At 43.9% G+C, this 20,375-nt stretch overlaps 1 protein-coding gene across 2 annotated transcripts; it reads right to left on the reverse strand.

Moving 5' to 3' along the window:
- Positions 1-397: 397 nt before the first annotated feature.
- On the reverse strand, positions 398-19,960 carry ZNF410 (zinc finger protein 410). Of its 2 annotated transcripts, none has more exons than XM_013304437.3 (10): positions 19,840-19,960; positions 16,307-16,510; positions 8,667-8,802; positions 8,135-8,368; positions 7,674-7,865; positions 6,662-6,821; positions 5,649-5,830; positions 2,818-2,907; positions 1,586-1,711; positions 398-1,026 (listed from the first exon to the last, which is right to left on the reverse strand). In XM_013304437.3, the coding sequence occupies exons 2-10, from the start codon at positions 16,337-16,339 to the stop codon at positions 842-844; spliced, it is 1,338 nt and encodes a 445-aa protein (XP_013159891.1). In that variant the 5' UTR covers positions 16,340-16,510; positions 19,840-19,960; the 3' UTR covers positions 398-841. The 2 variants fall into 2 exon arrangements, with proteins under 2 accessions (XP_013159891.1, XP_055648744.1); XM_055792769.1 differs by lacking the exon at positions 19,840-19,960 and adding an exon at positions 17,697-17,847.
- Between the last annotated feature and the right edge of the window lie 415 nt (positions 19,961-20,375).

Below are 20,375 nucleotides of genomic sequence, written 5' to 3' on the forward strand. Positions count from 1 at the left end.
GCTGTTCAGCTAACCTATACACACACCGTGGTAAAGACGACCTCTCAGTGGAGCATACCGATGAGAGGGCAGCCAAACCACATCAGACCCTGATGCGCAGGTACCTGGTGGAGCTTCTGCAAGAACCTCCAAGATTACAACAGCTTTACCGACAGCAGCGCTACCTTTACGTTCAGCTAGGGAGCAATATAAACTCAAAACATTCTCTGCATAGCAGCTATTAGAGACACATAGTATCTTAGCAAAACTGCACTCGTAATAATGCCAGTTTTGAAGTCTTTTAACAAAAATTCACAACATCTGCGTGGTAGACTCATTTTAAAGAGTTTGATATGCCAAACAAATTTTGGAGGGAAAAGTGACTGGGGAAAGCAGGAAAAGAACACAGCAAATGTAATTAAATGATATCAAGTAGTACATTTATTTCAGATAGTAAGTCAGCTTCTGACAGTGAGATGTATTAGAATATAGTCTCTGAAGGTCAAGGATGGGAGGAAGGCCTGTTGCTCAAGATACTGGATGTTGGTGCCTAGCACAATGAGGTCCTGGTCCTTAACTGGGGCTCCCAGTGCTCCAGCAAAACAAACACTTTAGGCTTTAGGAGAATGGACTGCATAAACAGTTTTAACATGGCGTTCCACGACATGGGCTAAATGACACCTAAGCAGCAGACTTCACCTTTTAAGCGCTGCAAGAGAGAAACTTGGTCCGGTAGGTCTTCTCCAGCTCCAGTTTTAGGATTCGTTCTCCACCTACCCACCGGCTCCGTGCACCGATAAAGCAGTGTTCACTCATCCCACTGCGACATGGCGAGCCTCTGGGAGGAACGAGCGATCCCACTTCAGTCACCGCATATAAGAGGGCGGAAAAAAGAGCAGCTGGTCTCGCCCTCCTCTACTCCAATGATAGACTCGGTGTCCGGCAGGTGCAGCGACTCAACACCAAGGCTGGGCTGAGAGTTCATGGAGATGAGGTTCTTACTATGCACTGTAGATTCTTCCAGCAAACTGCTGCCCATCAGCGACTCTAACGCAAAAAGAAAAGGTAAAACAAAATTCTCACGATGTCATAACACTGCAATAGAAGATACAATCCCTACCCCCTTCAAGTTGCACAGACTTCTTCCCTACACGACTTTATCCGTTCCTACCCTTTAGGCGTCTGGATCTCCAGGGGATGGTAACTCCCGTATTTATTGTTTTGAGCCTTAACATGGCAGGATCTCACACAGGCTTGGCTTTCTCTTTAAATAATTCACATTGCATAAAAAACCAGGCTGCTTACAACAAAAATACATGAAGGGCACAAACGCCACGTAAAAAAAAAAAAAAAGAAACCAGATCTGTGTTAATTTTAAAAATAATAAACCTATCTGCCCCTTGATCACAATACAGAATTACACCTTTGTCTTCTACCCTAGGAAAGGAGCGGGTGAGCAATCCATCCTCGTCTCCAAGAGGAACAGTCTTTCATTCCTCACTAGCTTGTGGTCTCGTATTTTCAGGACAAACATCTTCCCTTCTCTTTGACCATCCACCAATTATTCCCCCCCAGAGCGTGCCCTGCCCTCCCCTCCCTCCCTTACCTGGCTGCTCTCGCTCTCTGCTGCCAGCCGCTCCAATTCGGGAGTGGTGTTTCCTCATATGCACATTTCTGCTACCACTCTGGGAAAATGTCTTCCCACAAATTTGGCACTGATGGGGCTTCACTCCTTGGAGTAAAAAGGGGAAAAAAATATCCCAAGAATTACCAAATTGGGAATAAAGATCTCATCAACCAAGAAGCCAACAATACTGTTTTGAAATGGCTGTTGACACCACTGGGGCTAATTAATTATCAGTGAAAAAACAAATGAGAAATATTCCTGTTTCCTGGAGAGCAGTAAGCTTCTAGAAAAGAGGAGTTTTAGATATCAGTATTGCCAGCTGTTGGAAAACAGTCTGAAGAGTAACATAAAGTCTTCAATTCTGATTTATGAGAGGGAACAAGTTATTTGACATCTCTTACTCAGTGACATGGAAACATTTGATGTCCCATACCTAAAAAGCCAAAAGCAAGGAAGCAGAGGCACGGAAGCTATCTCCCGCCATCACACATTGCAGCATCTGGTTTACATTACTGAGCAGAGACCAGATGATGACTTGTCACTGTCAAAGGCTTCCCACCTTACAGAACAGTCTATCATTTTCACAATACAACAAGTATGTCCATACGTGTGAGCTCAACAGCATGCAAGCCAAGGAGACAAGAAAGAAAAAGCATGGAGAACTCGGGTAGTCCCGGAAGTTACTACCCCAGTAAAATCCCCCCCTTCCCCAAACATGACATATTCATCATGTGCTGATGATATTTAAGATAGATCAATCAAACCAGAAGGCAGAAGTTTTGCAACACTTGTGATATACATTTCCATCTAGTGCTTTGTCCAATTGCAAGTATGTAGCATTAAAAAATTAAGCAAAATCCCACCTGTGGCAAAAATCCACTCATGAGAGATTTCAGGTTTGACTAGCTTTGATTAATATATAGAGGTGCTAGATTCTCTCTTTCAAATAAGAAAATGGCAGCTACGAAAACTTCATGACATTTTAGAAACAATCTAAAAAATTATTTTTTAAAATTTATTTTAATTTAGAAACAGAAACAACAGAAAAGATTAAAGTGTACAGGCCACAGGCACCACAAAGGAAGTCATGAAACACTATGACCAGAAGTCCTGTAGAAACCTGGGAGTGTTTCTTAAAGAAATCAAATCAAAGTTCTACAATAAAGATCTTTTCTCAGACAGGTCACAGAATGTCAGATGAAGACTCTTACCCGAGTGGACAACCAAATGTTTCCGAAGGCTGGAGTATTCGGCAAAGGAGCGACCACATCCCTGTGCCTCACACAGAAAGGGTTTTTCCCCTACAAGGGAAAAGTAAGTTCTTAGATTTTGGGATCACAACTTGATCAGACTGTCCCAGTCCCTGAGAGCAGCCTGGAGATCTCTAGCCCATTCTCCCTTTTGGCCTTAGGTGCAACAGAGTTCAACAGACATTACATATATGCTTCCTAAGGCTTGTAAAGCACTCTCTTCATCAGCTTTCAAGAGGAAACGCTGGCTTGCTTTCTGAAATATTCTTAGATCATCATTCGCTGAAAGGGAAGCAAGGGTCCACTTTCTAAACCGACCTTCAAAGTACGTAAATACCAAAAGAGTAACATAAAAAGTACCGAGACTACGATATGTCTTCTATATGCAGTTCTTAACAACTAGCTCTCTGCTTCACATACTCCCAGGATCCTGTTCCCTTTCTGCCTGTCAGTGCCAAAAATCCCATTAACTGTGGTTTCCCTTCATACCAGATTCTATGCTTTATTTCAGATCAGGCTGAACTTGCCAAAATCCTGTGCGAGATGTGTCATTTGTATTTATACGTGGAGGAACAGGGCTTCAAGGCACAATTTGTTCTCACAGGCTGAAATTTGTTATTTTTATATATCTCCATGGCTATTTTTGTATTTATCTAAATGATGATAAATCTGGAGGTGACTACAGCAATGCAATGCAATATAATTAAGTTCTAAACACGCTCTTACAAAGCCTTAAATAAAACTCGAGGTAACTTGCCTGCAGCATCCTACTAAAGAACTCAATATACCATGTTTAACACTAGGATTTCAAGTCTTTAACTAGACTACTGTATCAGAGTAACAGCATGTCCACAGGAGATTAAGCAAGCTCTTTTGCTACTTTATTGTCTAACATATACATAGTTATTTCAGAGTAAACTTGTTCTTAAAGTTGTTTCTACTGTGATTTTGCCTTTAGAAGTCATCTGCCTACAGTTAATTTCTCAGTTTCTTACCTACTATAGCGTTCAACAGCACTGAGTAAGAAGGATCAACACAGCATGTTGACTGGTGTTACAAAGCTGAAATATGCAGCATATTCTCAAACACTGATTGTACCTTCTGGCTTGTTGTAAATATTTAAAACTTGGAAAGAGGGAAGGAAAAACTACCACTGACAAAAATAACAGCACACAGTTCCATCTGTAAGAAACCCTAGCAGTTTTGTAACACCTTTGGTCTGATCAAACCCTTAATTGCACATTACCAATTTGCAGTTAAGAAAGTTATTATTTACTCCTCCAGAAGCTACTGCTCTCTTGGTTGCAGAACACTCGCTCTGTCATGGAGGACTGCGCTGTGTCAGCTGGCCTACTAACTTTATTTGCACCTTGGCTGGGAGCTTTAAGTGCAAAAGTAAATTGCAAAAACTAAGGCTGCTGTTACTACACATTCAAGATTTTATTATTGGTCTATATAACACTTAACTACATCCCAACATCTGCCCCCAAACCATGTGTTCTAGCTAGACTGGAAGTTCTTTAAAATAGCAACCTTTTTCCATGTGTGTCTACAAACTACATACCATACGGTAGTGTTTAAGTAAGGCAGAAGGCATAAACAGCTGCTGGCGGCCCACATAATCTGCTTTTTCATGTTACTAGAGAGGCCTTGTGCTCTCACAGTTGTCAAGGTTATTTTGAAATGTTAACCAACTGTAATGCAATGCTACCTGCCTAGGCCATCAGGGAATCTCTAACAATATTCTGAGAGGCTTGAACTAGGCCATTTGTTTAATAACCCTGAGGCTTAAAAAAACCAACCAAACACAACCATCAGAATATTCACCATGAACTTTCCTAACTATTAAATTGCTGATCATTTCAGCAGTAATTTTTGTGCCTCTAAAACAACTTTCTAGGATAAAAACACCTAAAGCACTTTATTGCAGTTCCCAAGACTTTGGCTAGTACACTAACTTCTAAAAATATTAACATGGGAGCATCACATTCTCCAGAGGAGACAGCATAAACAAACCACGTATAAAATACAGCACTATGAAATAAAGATTCTTGTTTTATTCAATATAAAAAGCTGAGCATGAGTTAAGAGTGCATAGGCTGCAGCATATGGTAACATCCCGAATTAGCATTAGCACAAACGGAGCAGTTTGCATGCCAGAATGCTGTCTTCTAATCATTGCCTTTTTCTACTAGGCTTCACTACTATATTTTTGCTACTCACGCCGCTGTATTCCTCATTTCCCTAAATTTCCCAAATGTAGTCATTCTACAAGCAGCAGAGGTAACATAAGCCAGTCAGATTCTGCCAGATGTCAGTACAGCTACAACCGTGTCCACCAGGACTCTTACACTGGAGAAATATCTAAGCTGTTGTGCCTTTCAGGAATTTAAAACAGCTTCGTTACGAAAAACAATTACAGCAGTCATGTTCACTAACTGTTCCCTTGGGAACAGTCTAGTTTCTCCCAAAAACAACACACACACCTCCCTCCAGCAAACAACCTGAGGGGCGAAGGGAATCTTCAGAGCACGATACTGAGTAGAGTACAGCATCATCATATAGCATTTGTAGGGTAAACCTATGTGAAATTGTACAAGATAGTAAAGGCAGTAAGCAGTTGCTTACTTAATTTGACCTAAAGATCGATGCGCATCAACAGATAAGGGACATTAATGAAGGGCAGAGATAAACAACAATCTCAAAAGTTTGAGGATGGAGGAGGAAGTGGTTTATTCCTCAGTAAAGACCCCACCTCTGCAGACCACAAAAAGATGAGGTCTAAAACACACCGGTGTGAATTCGTAGGTGGTTCTTCAGATTTCCAGCTGTTGTGAACTGTTTCCCGCAGCCCAGCTCTGTGCACACAAAAGGTTTTTCACCGTTGTGAGTTCTCATGTGCACCTTCAGCCTCTGCAAGACGTAGAAACTTTTTCCACAACCTTCTGCTGGGCAGGTGAAGGAGCGGTCATTCCTGGAAAGCAACAAAATAGCTGTTTCATTACCAGCTACTGCAATGCATTCTTCAGGAAGACTTGATTTCTTTCTTTTTTTTTTTTTTTAAATTACATAAAAGTGGAAACATTTAAACCAAAATTAATTATACCGGAAAACAGAGGGACTCAATCAAAGTTAGTGACCTAAATTTGACCTAAGGAACTAGGGTCTGGGTGGTCCACTGGAAGAATCTGTTCAGGTAATATCTTATCATCATATTACGTTGCCTATTCCCTACCCAGAACGATTTAGTAAAGTGGTGCAACAGATCATACAGGAACACTGTGGTATTTCAGTCACTGTAGGATCAAAAATGACTGTACTGTACACGTAACATATGCAATTACTGCTGGCCCTGTCTCAGGGCAAGGTGATGGGCTTGCTTTTGGAGTCCTTCCCAGTTTTTAAGCTTCTTGTCTACAATTTACGTTAGAGACTGCCAATTCCTTAGCTAAAAAAGATTAGGGTCATTTGTTAGAGCAAGTTACTTTGTTTAAGGGTATATAAAAATATGACAGCATCCTACAGGTTCTAATGTTCATATACCAAAGAAGGGATCATGATGCTCTTTACTGAGCACCTGTTAAAACGCAAATATTCTAAACCAAACACTGACAAGGACCTGCAAACATAACCTAAGTCTGGTCAAAGTGTTTCAGCATAAATGACCTAAAGCAAGCAACAGGCCTAGTATTTCTAAGAGTAATACCAGGTTTTCACAACTGGTTGATGTAAAAAACTAACGCTATCCCAAATACAGAGCACAGTTTTTCAAAGTCATGACAATATATAGCTTTATTCTGCTCACCGGTGTGTTTTCAGATGATACTTGAAGTGAGCTGGCCACACAAATGTCCGATCGCAGCCCTCAACTGTGCACTTCAGCTTCCTTTCCACACGAGATAAATGAGGAATGGGGCTAGAGTCTTTCGGCTGCCCATCTCCTGAGCAAAGATGAACATTTTCACCTGGAAGAAAAAGCCCACCAAAATCTAAAGAAGATACAGATTACTATAATATGTCAAATTCAATAGACAAAACCAGCATCCTATACAATACAGGACTGTAAAGCAAGTATGTGCCTGGCTACTAATTGTTTACAACGTCCTACATGCTGCTGCCTAGCCCACAACGGGGATCAGAGAGATTTGCAAACCTTACCAGGCACATAAACTATTCCCAACAAGCTATCTGTATCAGATCAGCTGCTACCAGATGAGGCTCATCACATGTAGAATAGAAAGCCAATGCATCAAAAACGGTAAAATGGTCTCTATATCAGTATCAACCAACCAATTTTAAGTATCAGCCAAGATAACTCTTTAAAAACATCTTAGCTAAAAAAAAGATATATTGCATTTGTTTGCAATCATTTATTAAAATAATTAAGTCACAAAACATGTGACTAAATGCAATCATGCATTCTCCAGAAAGCTGATCTCCAAACCCAGTGGAGCTAAGAAGAAAGTATGAATTACTGTATGCATTAAAAATAGACACTTGAAAGTGAAAATGAAAGTTGAAATTCAAGCAGCTGCAGTCAGAAAGGAGATACTCTTTACAAGTACCAGACAACAGGTGGACTACATACAATGGAACTGCTGGCTCCACTAAAGTTCATTCCCTGAGAAAAACTGGAGAGCCTGTTTATATTGCAGAAAAACCCACATGGTTGCTCTGTATAATTCTGTCACTGATGATTTGAAGATGTCAGAACAGATTAAAAGCAAGAAAGAGTGAAAGAGACAAAGAAACAAGCTGAAACTAGGGGCCTCATATGGAACACTCAGCTTTTGAGACAGGATCAGGGGGTTTCCTACCATTATTGCTTGCTTTGGCATTCTTAGCAAGCTGTGCCCGAGTGGCAGCAATTAAACTGTCATGGGCCAATTCTTGCACTCGTAGGAACCATGGGGTACTGCTGTCTGTGCTATCGTGAGAGAGAAAGTCATTTCCAGAATCTTCTGCTTCATCTTGAACAAACACCAAGTGCTCTGCTGGAGACCCCAGCCCTAGAAAAGAAGACAACTTCATGAAACAGCAGGAAACAGAGGGAAATTAATTTTGCTTCCCAGAGGCTAATGTTCACAGCATAGATGCAATAGCTGCACTGAAAAAGTCTTCACTGACCTCTACATTGTAGAAAGCTGTTGATGATTAAATGTTCCTGAAATATGCAATAATGCCCAGCAAATTTCATAAGCAGCAGGGGCAGAGCTGTATATCCTGCATTCTGCTGTCTGAGACATTTCCAGCCAGATGACAAACAGAAGACAATTACCTGCTCTTGTTAGGTTGAGAAGAATAAATGAAGTGCTGTCACCGGGCTGGAGGTCTTGCAATAAACTGGAAGTCTCTGGAGTTGACAGAAGTTCAGATGGTTTCTGTACATTCTGTGCCCTTGTTTCCTCTCCATCAGGGCCCACATTTACCTGGAGACTTCTCAAGACAGCAGATGAAGAAACATCTTTGGAAGAGTTAGTGTGACTTGGAGAAGTGAGATCTCTTTCATCATCTGGTGAAGAAAGTGAAACCAAAGTAAATAAAAGTATAAATACAGTATGACTAAAAAATACCTATGAAGTTATTTTTCTAGGAAAAAAGTAGAACTTGAGAGAAACTGGAGGAGGAAGGAATTTTCTAACTAGTCAGACTTCACTGTTACATGAGAAAAGTTTCAGTCACCCTTCTGAACTTGTTCCTCCATCCCTGGAATGAACGCCTGATCAGCAAGAGGCTGCAGGCCACAGTGGAGCAGTTTAAGACAGCTGCCCGAAGGGCACGATCACAAAGATCTGCCACACAGATTTTACCTGGCAACATGAGTCTGTTGCATTCTGAGGTCTCAGTCACAGGAAGGAGAGAAAGACAGGTGATGTCTTTTGGTTCCGATTCCACCAGCCCTTGCCCCAGTGGAATAGATGTATTCTGAACAAACTGAACCAGCAGCTGAAAAAAAGATACTGAAGATTAGGTCAAGAGTAGCACAAATCATTTAAAAAGGTACTAAACCCAGTCCATTAATCCCTCTTGTCTTGCAGGAGACACTGAATATAATCCCACGAATACGCATCAAAATTAATGGAAGCTTTTCAATGTACATCAATGACAAAGAAGGAATTGTTTGCCATCTCTCAAGTACTTATAAAATTCTCATTTCTTTAACATACAGTAAACAGCTCTGGATCATTGCAGACTACTCTGAAAGTTGCTAAGGCTATATTATTTTTTAATTAATCTCTTACCAAAATAAATTTTACCAATATATGCCATGTTTTAAGGCATGTATTCCTTATTATATCATCTTTTACCACCTGATACTTTACTACACTCCAGCCTTCCAAGTAAATGTTTTCCATGCTCAGCTTTCGGTAAGGGTATTTTTTGTAAATAATTTCCTTTAAATATGTAACCGAAAGAAAGGTGGCCTTTTAAATAAAAAAGCAAGCAAAAGACTAGTTGCAAAGTCCTCTGGTTAATGGCTATTCAAAATAGGCAGATAGTGATCAGAGGAACAAGGTTTGGATGACAAGGGGGAGCACACAGCCTTATCGATCCCATCAGCTACTCCTAAAACCATCAAAGACGGGCAATTACCGCTATTGTCCATAGTGTGAAACCCACCCACCGCAGGGGACACCACGGAATACTATGCAGAGTAAGGTGGGCTACCGCACAGAGGTGTAGGACTTACACTGGGATGCATTCCCTGGGCAGGGCTTTGGGACTGAACAAGAGGTGTGGGGCAATTGTATAGGATTTAGTTTTTTAAGGGAAAAGCCAAAAGCGGGAAAAGGAAGGGATCAAAGTGGATCAGGGCAGAACAAACACAGGAACATGGAGAGGGGAGGATAAAAGAGGCCCATTACATATAAGCAGGAAGTTGGTCAATTCAGTTGTCTGGCCCAGCCTACTCATTGCAGTCCGTCCTGCCTCCTTACTAAACTCCATTCCTAACTGTTCCCTGTGTGATCCTGCTCTCTGGAGTGTGTGTGCGTGTCTGATACGCTAGTGAACTCCCAAGCCAGACCAGCTGGCAAGCAGAAGGAGAAGTGTGGGGACATATCCTGGAGAAAACCATGAAGGTTTTCCCTAGGCAGCAACCCTTGGAAACAGAATCGGCCACTTTGCGCTGCCTGTTTATGTGAGGAAAGGTGGACAGAGCCTGGATCTGGCTCACCACTTTGCCTCGTCCAGGGCTGTGGACGGACCCTGTTCCCAGCACCCGCCGCTGGCTGCCACGCTCAGGCGCTGCGGCATTGTGCTCCGGTCAGGGAGGGCACTGCCTGGGCTGGGACCACCCTCGGCTCCCAGCTCACACTCCCTTAGGAGCAGCCCGTCTTTGCTGACAATTATGAAGGTAAAAATTAAGTCCTGAAGTTACTGAGATGGCAATTTGCCACTTGACTTAGGCCACAAGCCAGGCTGCAGTTTGAAAGGTTAGCACTTTTTCCTCTTAGGTGTAAGATTATCCAGAGGCCCCAGCAACAGAGGGAACTATTTTTACATCATCAAAAAAAACCCCACATAGGCAATAAGAGACAGTCCCTCCCCCAAAGCCATGCATTCTAATTTAAGATTAAAAAATAAGAGAAAGAGGTGTAAAAAGAGAAGAGAGTCAGGAATAACAGAGCAAGGCAACCAGAAGAAAGAAGCTGGGTCTAAAAAATGTGAGCAGCAAGACGGTTCTAAATTACGGGATTATCTTTCATTTAAAAGTTATTCATGATTCCTACTCCACCATGAAGCACTTGTTTTATGGACTTTTCTGTTTTTATACAGAAAGCCTTAGATAAAACTTTCTCCTACAATAGGAAAGCTTTGCTTCAAACCTTCCACTTTCACAAAGCAACATTAAGCCATGAGGGAAAAGCAAAATGCAGCAGCCACAAACAGATGCTCAGAAGAAAAGAGATCCTGCTAATTTTCTTTGTAAAGTAATAAGCTAGTACAGAGAATTAAAAGGGAGCAAAAGAAGCAGAAGTGAAAAAAATAAAGGACATGAATCATGCTTGTTATTAAAATTTGGAATGAAAACCCCCAACCCTTCCCATAAACTAAAGCAAACTAATCACCAACTCTACTTCAAATAATTCAGAGCAAACAAAGATGTTCACAGACAGCTGTACCTTGACATCTAAGTACTTCTATAAACCTCCCTTCCTGTTCACAAACATTGAATACCTTTGTGACAACTACAGCAAGTGGAATATGGGAAAAAAAACTCATTAGTAATACCGTGTTCTGCTTTCTTTTAATTTGGTTTTGCAGGCAGCTGAAAGCAAATAGGAAATTGTAAGGGTATCTGGTGTTCTGCTATTCAACATAAAAGACAGGCTAGGAACAGGAGAGGTGATAAATTAAATGCACAGATACACAAATGCTAACAAACTGCAGATAAGGGAGAGTAACAAAGACCAGAACTCCCGGGACACTGATGGATGGGCCATTACAGGAACGACTTGAGTGTGACCTTGAAGAAATTCAACCAGAAACTTTGTAAGAAATTGGAACAATATTATCATGGGTTACCAGAACACATCTCAGAGCAAACTTCTTATGGGATATGGGGGAAATTCTGGGAGTGGGTGAAGAGGTATCTTCAGAGGCAGCTGGGGGAATGTGAAAAATTTAGGGATGTCTAGGGGAAGGATCAAAGGTAGGGAAAGGGAGGGAATCAAGGAGGATAGGAAAGGAACAACCATGAGGAACAGGAAGGGGGTGCGGAATAGCATGGGTGACCACATGTTAGCAGGTTGCAGGTCATTACGCTGCTCTGCCTCCTCACCATAGTCTACCCTGTCTTCTCAAATGCTCTTTGCTCCTAAATAGTTTCCAAGTACATTCATCTAATTAACTTCATGTTGGACTAGTCTGTGCATAGAAGGAAACAACCCGGAAACTCAAGATCCTGGCCAGAGACTGCACTAAAAAGCCCAGGGCCCGGAGATGGGTACTGGAAAGACTCAAGGTTTGGCAAACTGGACAGATGGCTGACTGTGAGTATGTGTGCCAGCTGAGTGAGCGCATGTGTGTTTTTTCACCTTTTTTTCACATTTCAAGCCTGGTTACCTGATGAGTAGGAACAGGATGAGGATGGTAGTCTTCGTGTTCCATGTGAATGCCATTTGTGTTTGTGGGTGTCTGTAAAAGTACTGTCCTGCCAGGTGTTAGTGTTCACAGCCATAGGTGTCTGTACTGTCTACGGTGCAGGGGCGCATATTTGCAATTCAGGCTCAGCATCACTTGTACATGCACCTGTGAACACAGTTTAGTGGTCTCTTGTCTGAACGACCAGAAAGGGAGAAATCTCCTGGATGCTACAGTTCATCAGATCTCATAAGTGTATAATATCTGGCATCACAAACAGGATCCAGATGGGCTGTATGTATTCCTGAGACAGTGACTATAGAATCCCTTTGTAAGGAAGGGATTGATGCTTCTGCAAATATGGCCAAAGCAGTGGAATTTGTAACCAAGCAGCTAGAACACCTTAAGGCATCTGAATAGTAATAGTTAGGGAAACTTAATGTACAGAATATCAACAGAAAGCAAAATGAATAAGAGGTGTGAGGTGGCTTTATAGTCAAGATATCCCATCCCTTGGAATTCGAAACAAATGTTGATACTAATTGCCAAAGGACATCCTTGACTTAGAGATTCAAACTTTATGGGCCATACGTGAGTCATACAGAGAGAATCCATAAGCCTTGAATGCACAGAACGGGCAAAGTTCAGCTGAATCTTGCTATAAAGAATTTTTTTTTTTCTCTGCCATACCACCTTCTTGAATATACACACCCTCCTTTTACTCCTTCTACTGAAACACCACATAACTCTGAAAATCCTGTAACTAACGTAGACAGTGCATGTACTAAAAATGTAAAATATTTCTTGGCTTTTGTCACTAAACAAATAATTGTCATCCCTGCTGGTCAACAAGAGATGGTTGCATGGAATGATCCCAGGGTCCATCACCACAAGCAGTGCAGAATGCTTGTGTTACCAAGAAGCTTGTATGATGTCCCTGACCCAAGAGCGGAAAACAAAACAAAACAAAACCACAAAGAAAAATCTGTTTAAAGTACTAGGAACCCCTCCTAGAGATCCTTAAAAAAAAACCCCAAAGACATTGCAGAAACAAATGAAAATATAGCCATCTGGGACGGATCGGGTTGAAGTTTATGTCCCATAACAGACCCCCTTCATCTGATGATTCAAAAGCCAGGAAACATCAGACAGCTGCTTTGTTTGAGGTGAGGGTGGCTGGGAGAAACAGGGGAGGAAGGTTCTCCAGTACCAACATTCTGATCTATCCTCCCCCAGGACAGCTGGAGAGCTAGACTCCCAGAGCAGCAGGGACCACGTTTGTTAATCAATACTGTTTCTGTTCTAAATTTAACCAGTGAACCACTACGAAATAAAGGGGTCAAAAGAACATTTAGCAGAGGGGGAGGGGTGGAAGGGAAAGGACGCATTGGCGCAGAAGGGTGTGGAAGGCAGGAGGCACTTCCTAGAAACTGAGATGCCCTCCTCTCATACAACCTCTGGGGAATGAATTCATTCGCAAGAGTCTGTCCTTGTGAGGCCCTGATGAGGAGAGAAAGGAGAGGCTAAAATACCTCCCTCCACCCCTTTTTCAACAGCCAATTCAATTTATAGACCAGAGCTGTAGTTCACTTGAGTGTGCCAGAGCTACCCCCGACTGCAGAAAGCACCCTGCAGCGTGGTGGTGGCTGGAAATACTTGCAATTATAACAAAGCACCCTCAAGGCTTAACGCATGCAAAATGCAGATCTTACCAGTTCCCTGAGGAATGCTGGTAATGCAGCATTGGGGGCAGGGAGTCCAGAAGAAAAAGCAGATCCATCTGCTCGAACAAACTGTCTCCAAGCAACTTTGTAACTTCCTACTAAAGGAGGATTCACCTCTACTCGAGTATTAAACATTTACTGGCACCTCTGTAGCTTCTTTAGGGATACAACCAGTAGCAAAGACACTTGCCAGCCACAGTACTTTGATTAACATTATCTAGACGCTACGCAAATATGGTTAGCTCTTCATACCTTTCTCACATGGTAAGGGATATGAAAGAACATCTGTGGCTATAAGAATTATGGTGCCATGGCTCACCAGAGGATATAAAATCATGATTGATTTAAGAGATATTTGAATTTGGGAAAGGTGTAGAAAGGATAACTACCAGTTTCACATTGAAGGAGTAGAAAATAGCATTAATCTAACAGTCAGCTTTCGCAATCAGAACCAGAAAGGTGTGTACAGATTTGGTAATGCAAATGAATCCCAGTTTGTAGTATAAAATAGCCTCAACGAAAATTGAGGCATGTGGTTTAGAAGACAGCATCTATGGAAAGGATCCCCTCTGCAACCACTGCAGCTTTCATGCATCAGGCTTGTTCCTGCTGGAGAATGGCCTGCTCTGCTTCTGAGCTTGCTGGAAAGGAAATGCAACTCTGCTATGGAGAAATACAATTATTATGTAAACACACCTAATTAACAAACACCTTACTCAAGTGGAGAAAAGACTATGGCCAATTACAACTCCTATTTGAGGAATAAGGGAACAAGCATTCCAACTATCCTGGTCCTTGGCTGTCAGAAATAATCTATGGGAATCCACCCACTCACAGACTGAAGTAACAAAGTCCCCCCCTTATCATTCGTAACAGAGAGAAAATATGATAGAAGTTATGAGATATCAACCACAAAGCAAGAGGAACTCATTGCAGCCCATGCTGAGACTACTCAGGGCTACTATGAATTTGCAGCTGCTTTTCCTGAATAGTGCGACTGGAAGGGCTTTGGCTGCTCCATTAAGAAAAAAATACCTTACCACATCACCTGGGCTGTGAGGAAATACCAGCATGTAATTATCAATCTCTTTAGAGTACCAGTTTAAAATACCTGCTGTACTGCATATGGACTGAAAAGGGATAGAAACATAAGACTCGAACACAATTCAATTTAAACTTCCCCAAAAGGTACTTCACAGCAGTACTAAGTCCCCTGCTCCAGGACCTCAGCCTTCTGAAGAGGGGAAGCTGAGAATGGGAAAAGCAAGGACACAAATAATACAGTCCTCTGCACTTTTAAGTGGGGGAATGTATGTACAACTTGCTGACTTATCAGCTATTCAGCCTAAAAAGCAAAGGCAAGAAACAGGAGAGGTAATAAACTGAGCACACCGATACAACTGCGTTGAAAGTACAAACTGCAGACTGCTGTACCTAGAACAAATTATAGGCAAGAGTAACAAAACCCAGCACTCTACACTTATCAGTGGGCCACTGCTGAAGTGCAATCTTGAAGAGGTTCAACCAGAACTTCAGTAAGAAAATTGTCTTGCATTACCTGAATGGGTCTCACAGGAAAGACCACCCTTTTTGTCTGATGTAACAGGGACTGCAGGATGTAGAAAACATTATGCAACGTTTAGGGGGAGGATCAAAGGAGGAATCAACCAGGGGGTGTGGGGGAGTGGGAAGACTCCAATAACTTTTGCTGGCTGCTGGTCAGTACACTGCTGTGTTTGATCACTACAGTCCCTTCTATCAACTTACTAAACATATTCCTAAATATTCTACCCACAAGTGCGTGACTGCGACTGAACTTCTAGTTGACCAATATGTGAGGAGGAGGCAGCAAACACAGTCTGGAAAACCCCAAGATTCCAGCCAGAAACCAGCTAAAAAGCCCTGGGCACAGATACCAGAAGAACTTTAGGCCTGGCAGAGACCAAAGACATTTGTGAATGCGAGTATGTCAAGTGATGAGCATATAGATATATTGCACTAACAAACTTTAGTGGTGTTCATGGTGTTTGTGTTTACCTCTTAAAGGGACTTTAAGACCTGTGTGTGTGTTAATCTGTTTGTGGCCAGCTGTATGTGCACTTGTGTTCACACACATACATGGCTGCAATTCATGCTCAGCCATGCCACCAGCTGAACCTAGGAATGGTCCAGCAGCCTCACACAGAGCAATCAGGATCCCCTGGGTGCTGCTGCCTACCACTTCTGCCAACTGCTTAACAGAAACATGAGTACTTTAAAAAACAGAACTAGCTGACGCTACCAGAATAACCCAGACTCCCCCAAACCAAGTAAAGTCAATTTGGTTTGAGGGAAAGAAGTAGTCAATACAGTAATTTATTTTATTCTTGTAACAGAAAGAACATTATAATAGTGAAAAAAATAATGTAACCTGAGAACAGGCAAAGAGTATGGGCTGACACTTGAAAGGAGGGGGGAAAAACCTACAATATTCTTTAATCTTTTACTATTCAATTCAAACCATGGAAGAATTAGAAGATGCCAGTGAAAACACTTCGAGAATTAACATGTAAGCAGCAAATTGAGTAAACTCATTGAACTTTTTCAAAGTGTTGCCCATAAATGTTCCTGGGAACCAAATCCAGTTCATAATTGCTCACCTCAGGTTTGGATTCTAACTCATCCGATAACATTGATTCAAGTGTCCGATTCCTGCAGCTGTCCTCAGCAAGGCACGGGGGGGGGTTTGTTTGTTTTAGTTCAGAGAGAACAACTCTCCCTGCTTATTCTCATATTTTCCTAAGTGTAAAACAGCACGGTGGTCCTTCTGCAAGAAGCTGTGTTGCACAAATATTCAGTTTAACCTACAACAACAAAAAAAGGAAATATAAAGATATAGGAACTCTCTTTATGACAGCAAGGCAAAAAGAACCAAGAAGATACTTTAAAGTACGGGGAAAAGTCATTTATCCAGGTTCCTGTATTTCTGTTGCCATTGAGTTGGCAAAACAACATCCTAACGCTGTGAAATTAGTTTTCAAAGGCTGTTTACCACATTTCCTTTGCAATAGCTCATTTTCAATGGAGAACTGAATTGTTCGTCCTGGATACTTACAAATGAACTGAAAAAACACACAGAGCATGCAAAAAACAAGGAGGCTGAATTCCCAGCCTGCAAAACAGTGGAAATATCCAAATTGTTGATGAAAGGCAACCATATACAACCTGTGTCACCAGGAAACCTCAGCTTTTCCCATCTGTTAAGAGGTTACATTTCTGAGTATATGAAGTGTCTTGATGAACACAGGTAGAAGTTATTTCAGTAATTTCCATACTATGTTTCTTTTCTTTGAGCTAAAGGGAAAATGCAAGTTTGTAGCTATTTTTGCTTGCTGGGAAAGCACTCAGACACTAGCGATGGGAGAAGAAAGTGAACTAGGTACAGTTCCTCCACCCCGCCTGCCATCACAGCTATGCCTATTGAATATATTAAAACCCAACGAGAATACTGGATCAGCTAGCATGAGAACTCCTGACACCAGGCAGCTGCGGCACAAGGTACCCCGTACAGGAGCCTCCCCTTCTGCCAAAGAACAAGGTAACACGCCGGGGGAGAGCCGGGTACCGGACAGCCGGGTACCTCAGGCCCGGGCCCACCCGCCGCCCCTTCCCGCCCGCACCCACGGGGCGGGCCCCGAGCGGCCCGCGGGGCCCCCAGGCCGGGCCGCCCACTCCGCCGGGAGGGCACCGGGGGCAGCCCGGCGGGCGGCCGGCGCCCAGGGGCAGGGGGAGAGGGAGCCGCCGGCGCCTCGGGGCGGGACGGGGCTCCGAGGCCGGCCAAGGGCCGCGCCCCTCCCCCACCGCGGGGCAGGTGCGCCGCCCCTCCCCCACCGCGAGGGTCGCTCCGTCGCCCTGAGGGGCAGCCCCCGGCGGTGGGGAGGGCCGGGCCGCCCGCCCCCGCTCACCCGGCCCGCGGGGCTCCCCTGCCCCGCGGAGGGCGGCGAGTGCTGGCGGAGCACCCAGGCCCCCGCCTCCCCCCGCCCGCCTTACCGGCATCTCCGCCGCCCGGATGTGACGGCCGCCCGGCCGGAAATGCCAGAGGCGGGGGGGGCGGCGCGCTCCCGCCGGCGCTATGGTGAGCGCCACTTCCGCCCGTCGCCGGGGCTCCGCGGGGCCGGGCCCCTCTCCCCGGCTCTTACCGGGGCCCCCGCAGCGTTCCCGCCGTGGCGCGGCCCCGCTCCCCCGGGCCCTGCCTGAGGCGCCGCCGCGGGGCGGAGCGTTGCGCGGCGCGGGAGCTCCCGCCTGCCACGGGACCCGGTTTCTTGTGATTCCCCCCAGCCCCGACAGACCGACAGTAACAGCTCGGTGGTGCCTGGGGTTTCACCGGTTCCGCTGGGACCGTTACCAGGGCTGCGGCCTGGTTCCTCTTAAAAGTTACCTCCTGAGATGGGGAGTGTGTTACAGGCGAAGATGATGCAGGCAGTTTACAGTCAAGTTCGACGTTTGGCTGCTCAACTCCTCTTCAACGTAAATCAATGCCAAAGACACGTTAGTTCAGTTTGTTGCAGCACGTGCGGAAACACTTTTCCTACTAGTACTTTGTTTTCTGGTTTGCCTTTGCTCTGATGGTGTGTCTGTCCTTGCAGTTGGTAACGGAGAACTCCCGAGCTCACAGCAGCTCACTAGTGACATGTCCCAAGTTAGTACTTCCAGGAACACATGTCTTAACCTGTACCTAAAAATCAGGAAGGGACGGAGTAACTTTAAAAGCTTGTCCTTTGGCTCATTAGCCTTATCTTGGTACCTGTGGGTTAGCAGGACAGTGCTCCTGAAGCAGCGGGGTTGGCAGGCTCTGGTCTTGACATGAGCTACAGAACCGGTGACCTTCAAGTCCAGTAAACTTTAACATGGTTACGGCCAGCCCGTAGCTCTGGAGCCACGCGTGACTCCTGACTCCCATGCCAGAACAGCTGCTTGCAGGACGGTGCTGGTGCTGCGGAGCAATGAGAATCCCGGCAATACGGAAGTAACCCAAGAGCAGCTGTCAAGGCTGGCAAAACCAGGTTCTCTAGAGCTCCCTGGGCACGCAGCCCATTCTGGTCCATGGTGGACTATGCAAGAACCTGTGGTCACTTCCCAGGAAATGGCTGTCACCTCCTGCCTCTGAACTGCTTCAGAATGGTTTCCGCCTTTCAGCCCCTCCAAGATGTGAGGTATGGCTCCTCTGCCTTTCAGCCATTTGGAAATTTTGATTTCCAGCTTAAAGATTCATGGCTACCTTCCTCAGCTTTAAACGTTCAGCAAGTGGGGGGCTATGCACTGGAGTGGTACTAACAGATTAGTGCTTCAGCAAAAAGGCTGTTGATCACCTGCCTGTTGGAGCCACCCAGTAGCTCCCTAAAGGCTGCAAGCAAGTTAGATGCACGTCTTTTTCCAAGGTATTAATCCCACCAACTTGCAGTCACTGCATTAGTACTAACAAAACCCTCTCAGTCAAGCTGAAGCACATTTCTAATGCCCAGAGCAGGGAAAACTCTGATTTAACACCCAGAATAGGCAGCCTCAGAGACTGGGTTGCCTCAGTGCCATACCAGCCATGCAGATGGATTGAATCAGGGAACCTCACAAAGTCTGGCATTTATTACGTCGGACCACTTGGCCATAGTTGTGATAACCTGAAGTTTTAGACAGACCCACTTACTCAAGCCTACAAAAGTAGAAGTAATAGCTCCTGGGACTGAGTTGTTTAACATAACCCCGATAAACTGGAGCTGAGTAAATGACCATGTAATGGTCACAGTAAAAGACCATTCCAGGCACGGTTCCAGCATGCCACATTTGCTGATCCAATGCCACCCAACAAAGGCAACCAGAAATGCAAAACCGCTAACTTCATAAACCATTTTTTCTTGATGCACTTCAGTAAATCCAGGGCACTGAATCGTAAAGCTTGATTCTATTACATTAAGATACTTAGTAATCTTGGAAGTCCTTTGACTCATCATCAGCTCAACGACGTGCAAGCGTTGAGTAGGTATTAAAACACCGAGACGTGTAGGTGCCCAAGTTCCTTTCATTTGCATCCTTCTAGGCCAGATGAGCGTGGCTGCTTCAGAGCTTGCATCTTGACTGCCTGGGGAATTTTGGTATAATCTGAAAGGAGAATCTGCAGTGGGAGTAGCACAGCACTTACCCGAGTTGTTTACGCAGGTCCAAATCACTCGCACAGGTGTGTGAAGCAGCAGTGATCCCTGATGGGAGAAGAATTGCCTGGCTGGGAATTTCCTAGCATCTCACTTTCTCAATAACATCTGCCCCTCTGGGATTCTTCTCTCTTATCAAGGAGAAATAGAAGACTCGGTCACATTTCCCCCATGACCAGATTCAAGAAAAGATAAACAATACTGTTTTTTCATCCCTGCTGTGGGACAGAGAAAACAGCTACTCTTGGAGTAAAAGGGGAGTGGTGTTTTAGATTTGGCTGTTGATAAAGCTCTTTATAGTGGGACCCTATTCTGAACGCAAAGAGGAGCCCAGGCTTTATTTCTCGTCAGATCTTTTGCTCTTTCATGTGTGTATTTCTGTATGCTCAGATATAACACAGTTTACATATAGTTACGTGTGTTATTCCAAGACACTAGCAGTACTGTTTTATTTCAATAAGGTTCTGAAATTGTAAAACTTACACATACAGCCGCAATTAACTTCAATGCTCAGCTTTGAAGCAGT

This window comes from Falco peregrinus, chromosome 1 (assembly GCF_023634155.1).
Source record: "Falco peregrinus isolate bFalPer1 chromosome 1, bFalPer1.pri, whole genome shotgun sequence".
NCBI classification, from domain to species: domain Eukaryota; kingdom Metazoa; phylum Chordata; class Aves; order Falconiformes; family Falconidae; genus Falco; species Falco peregrinus.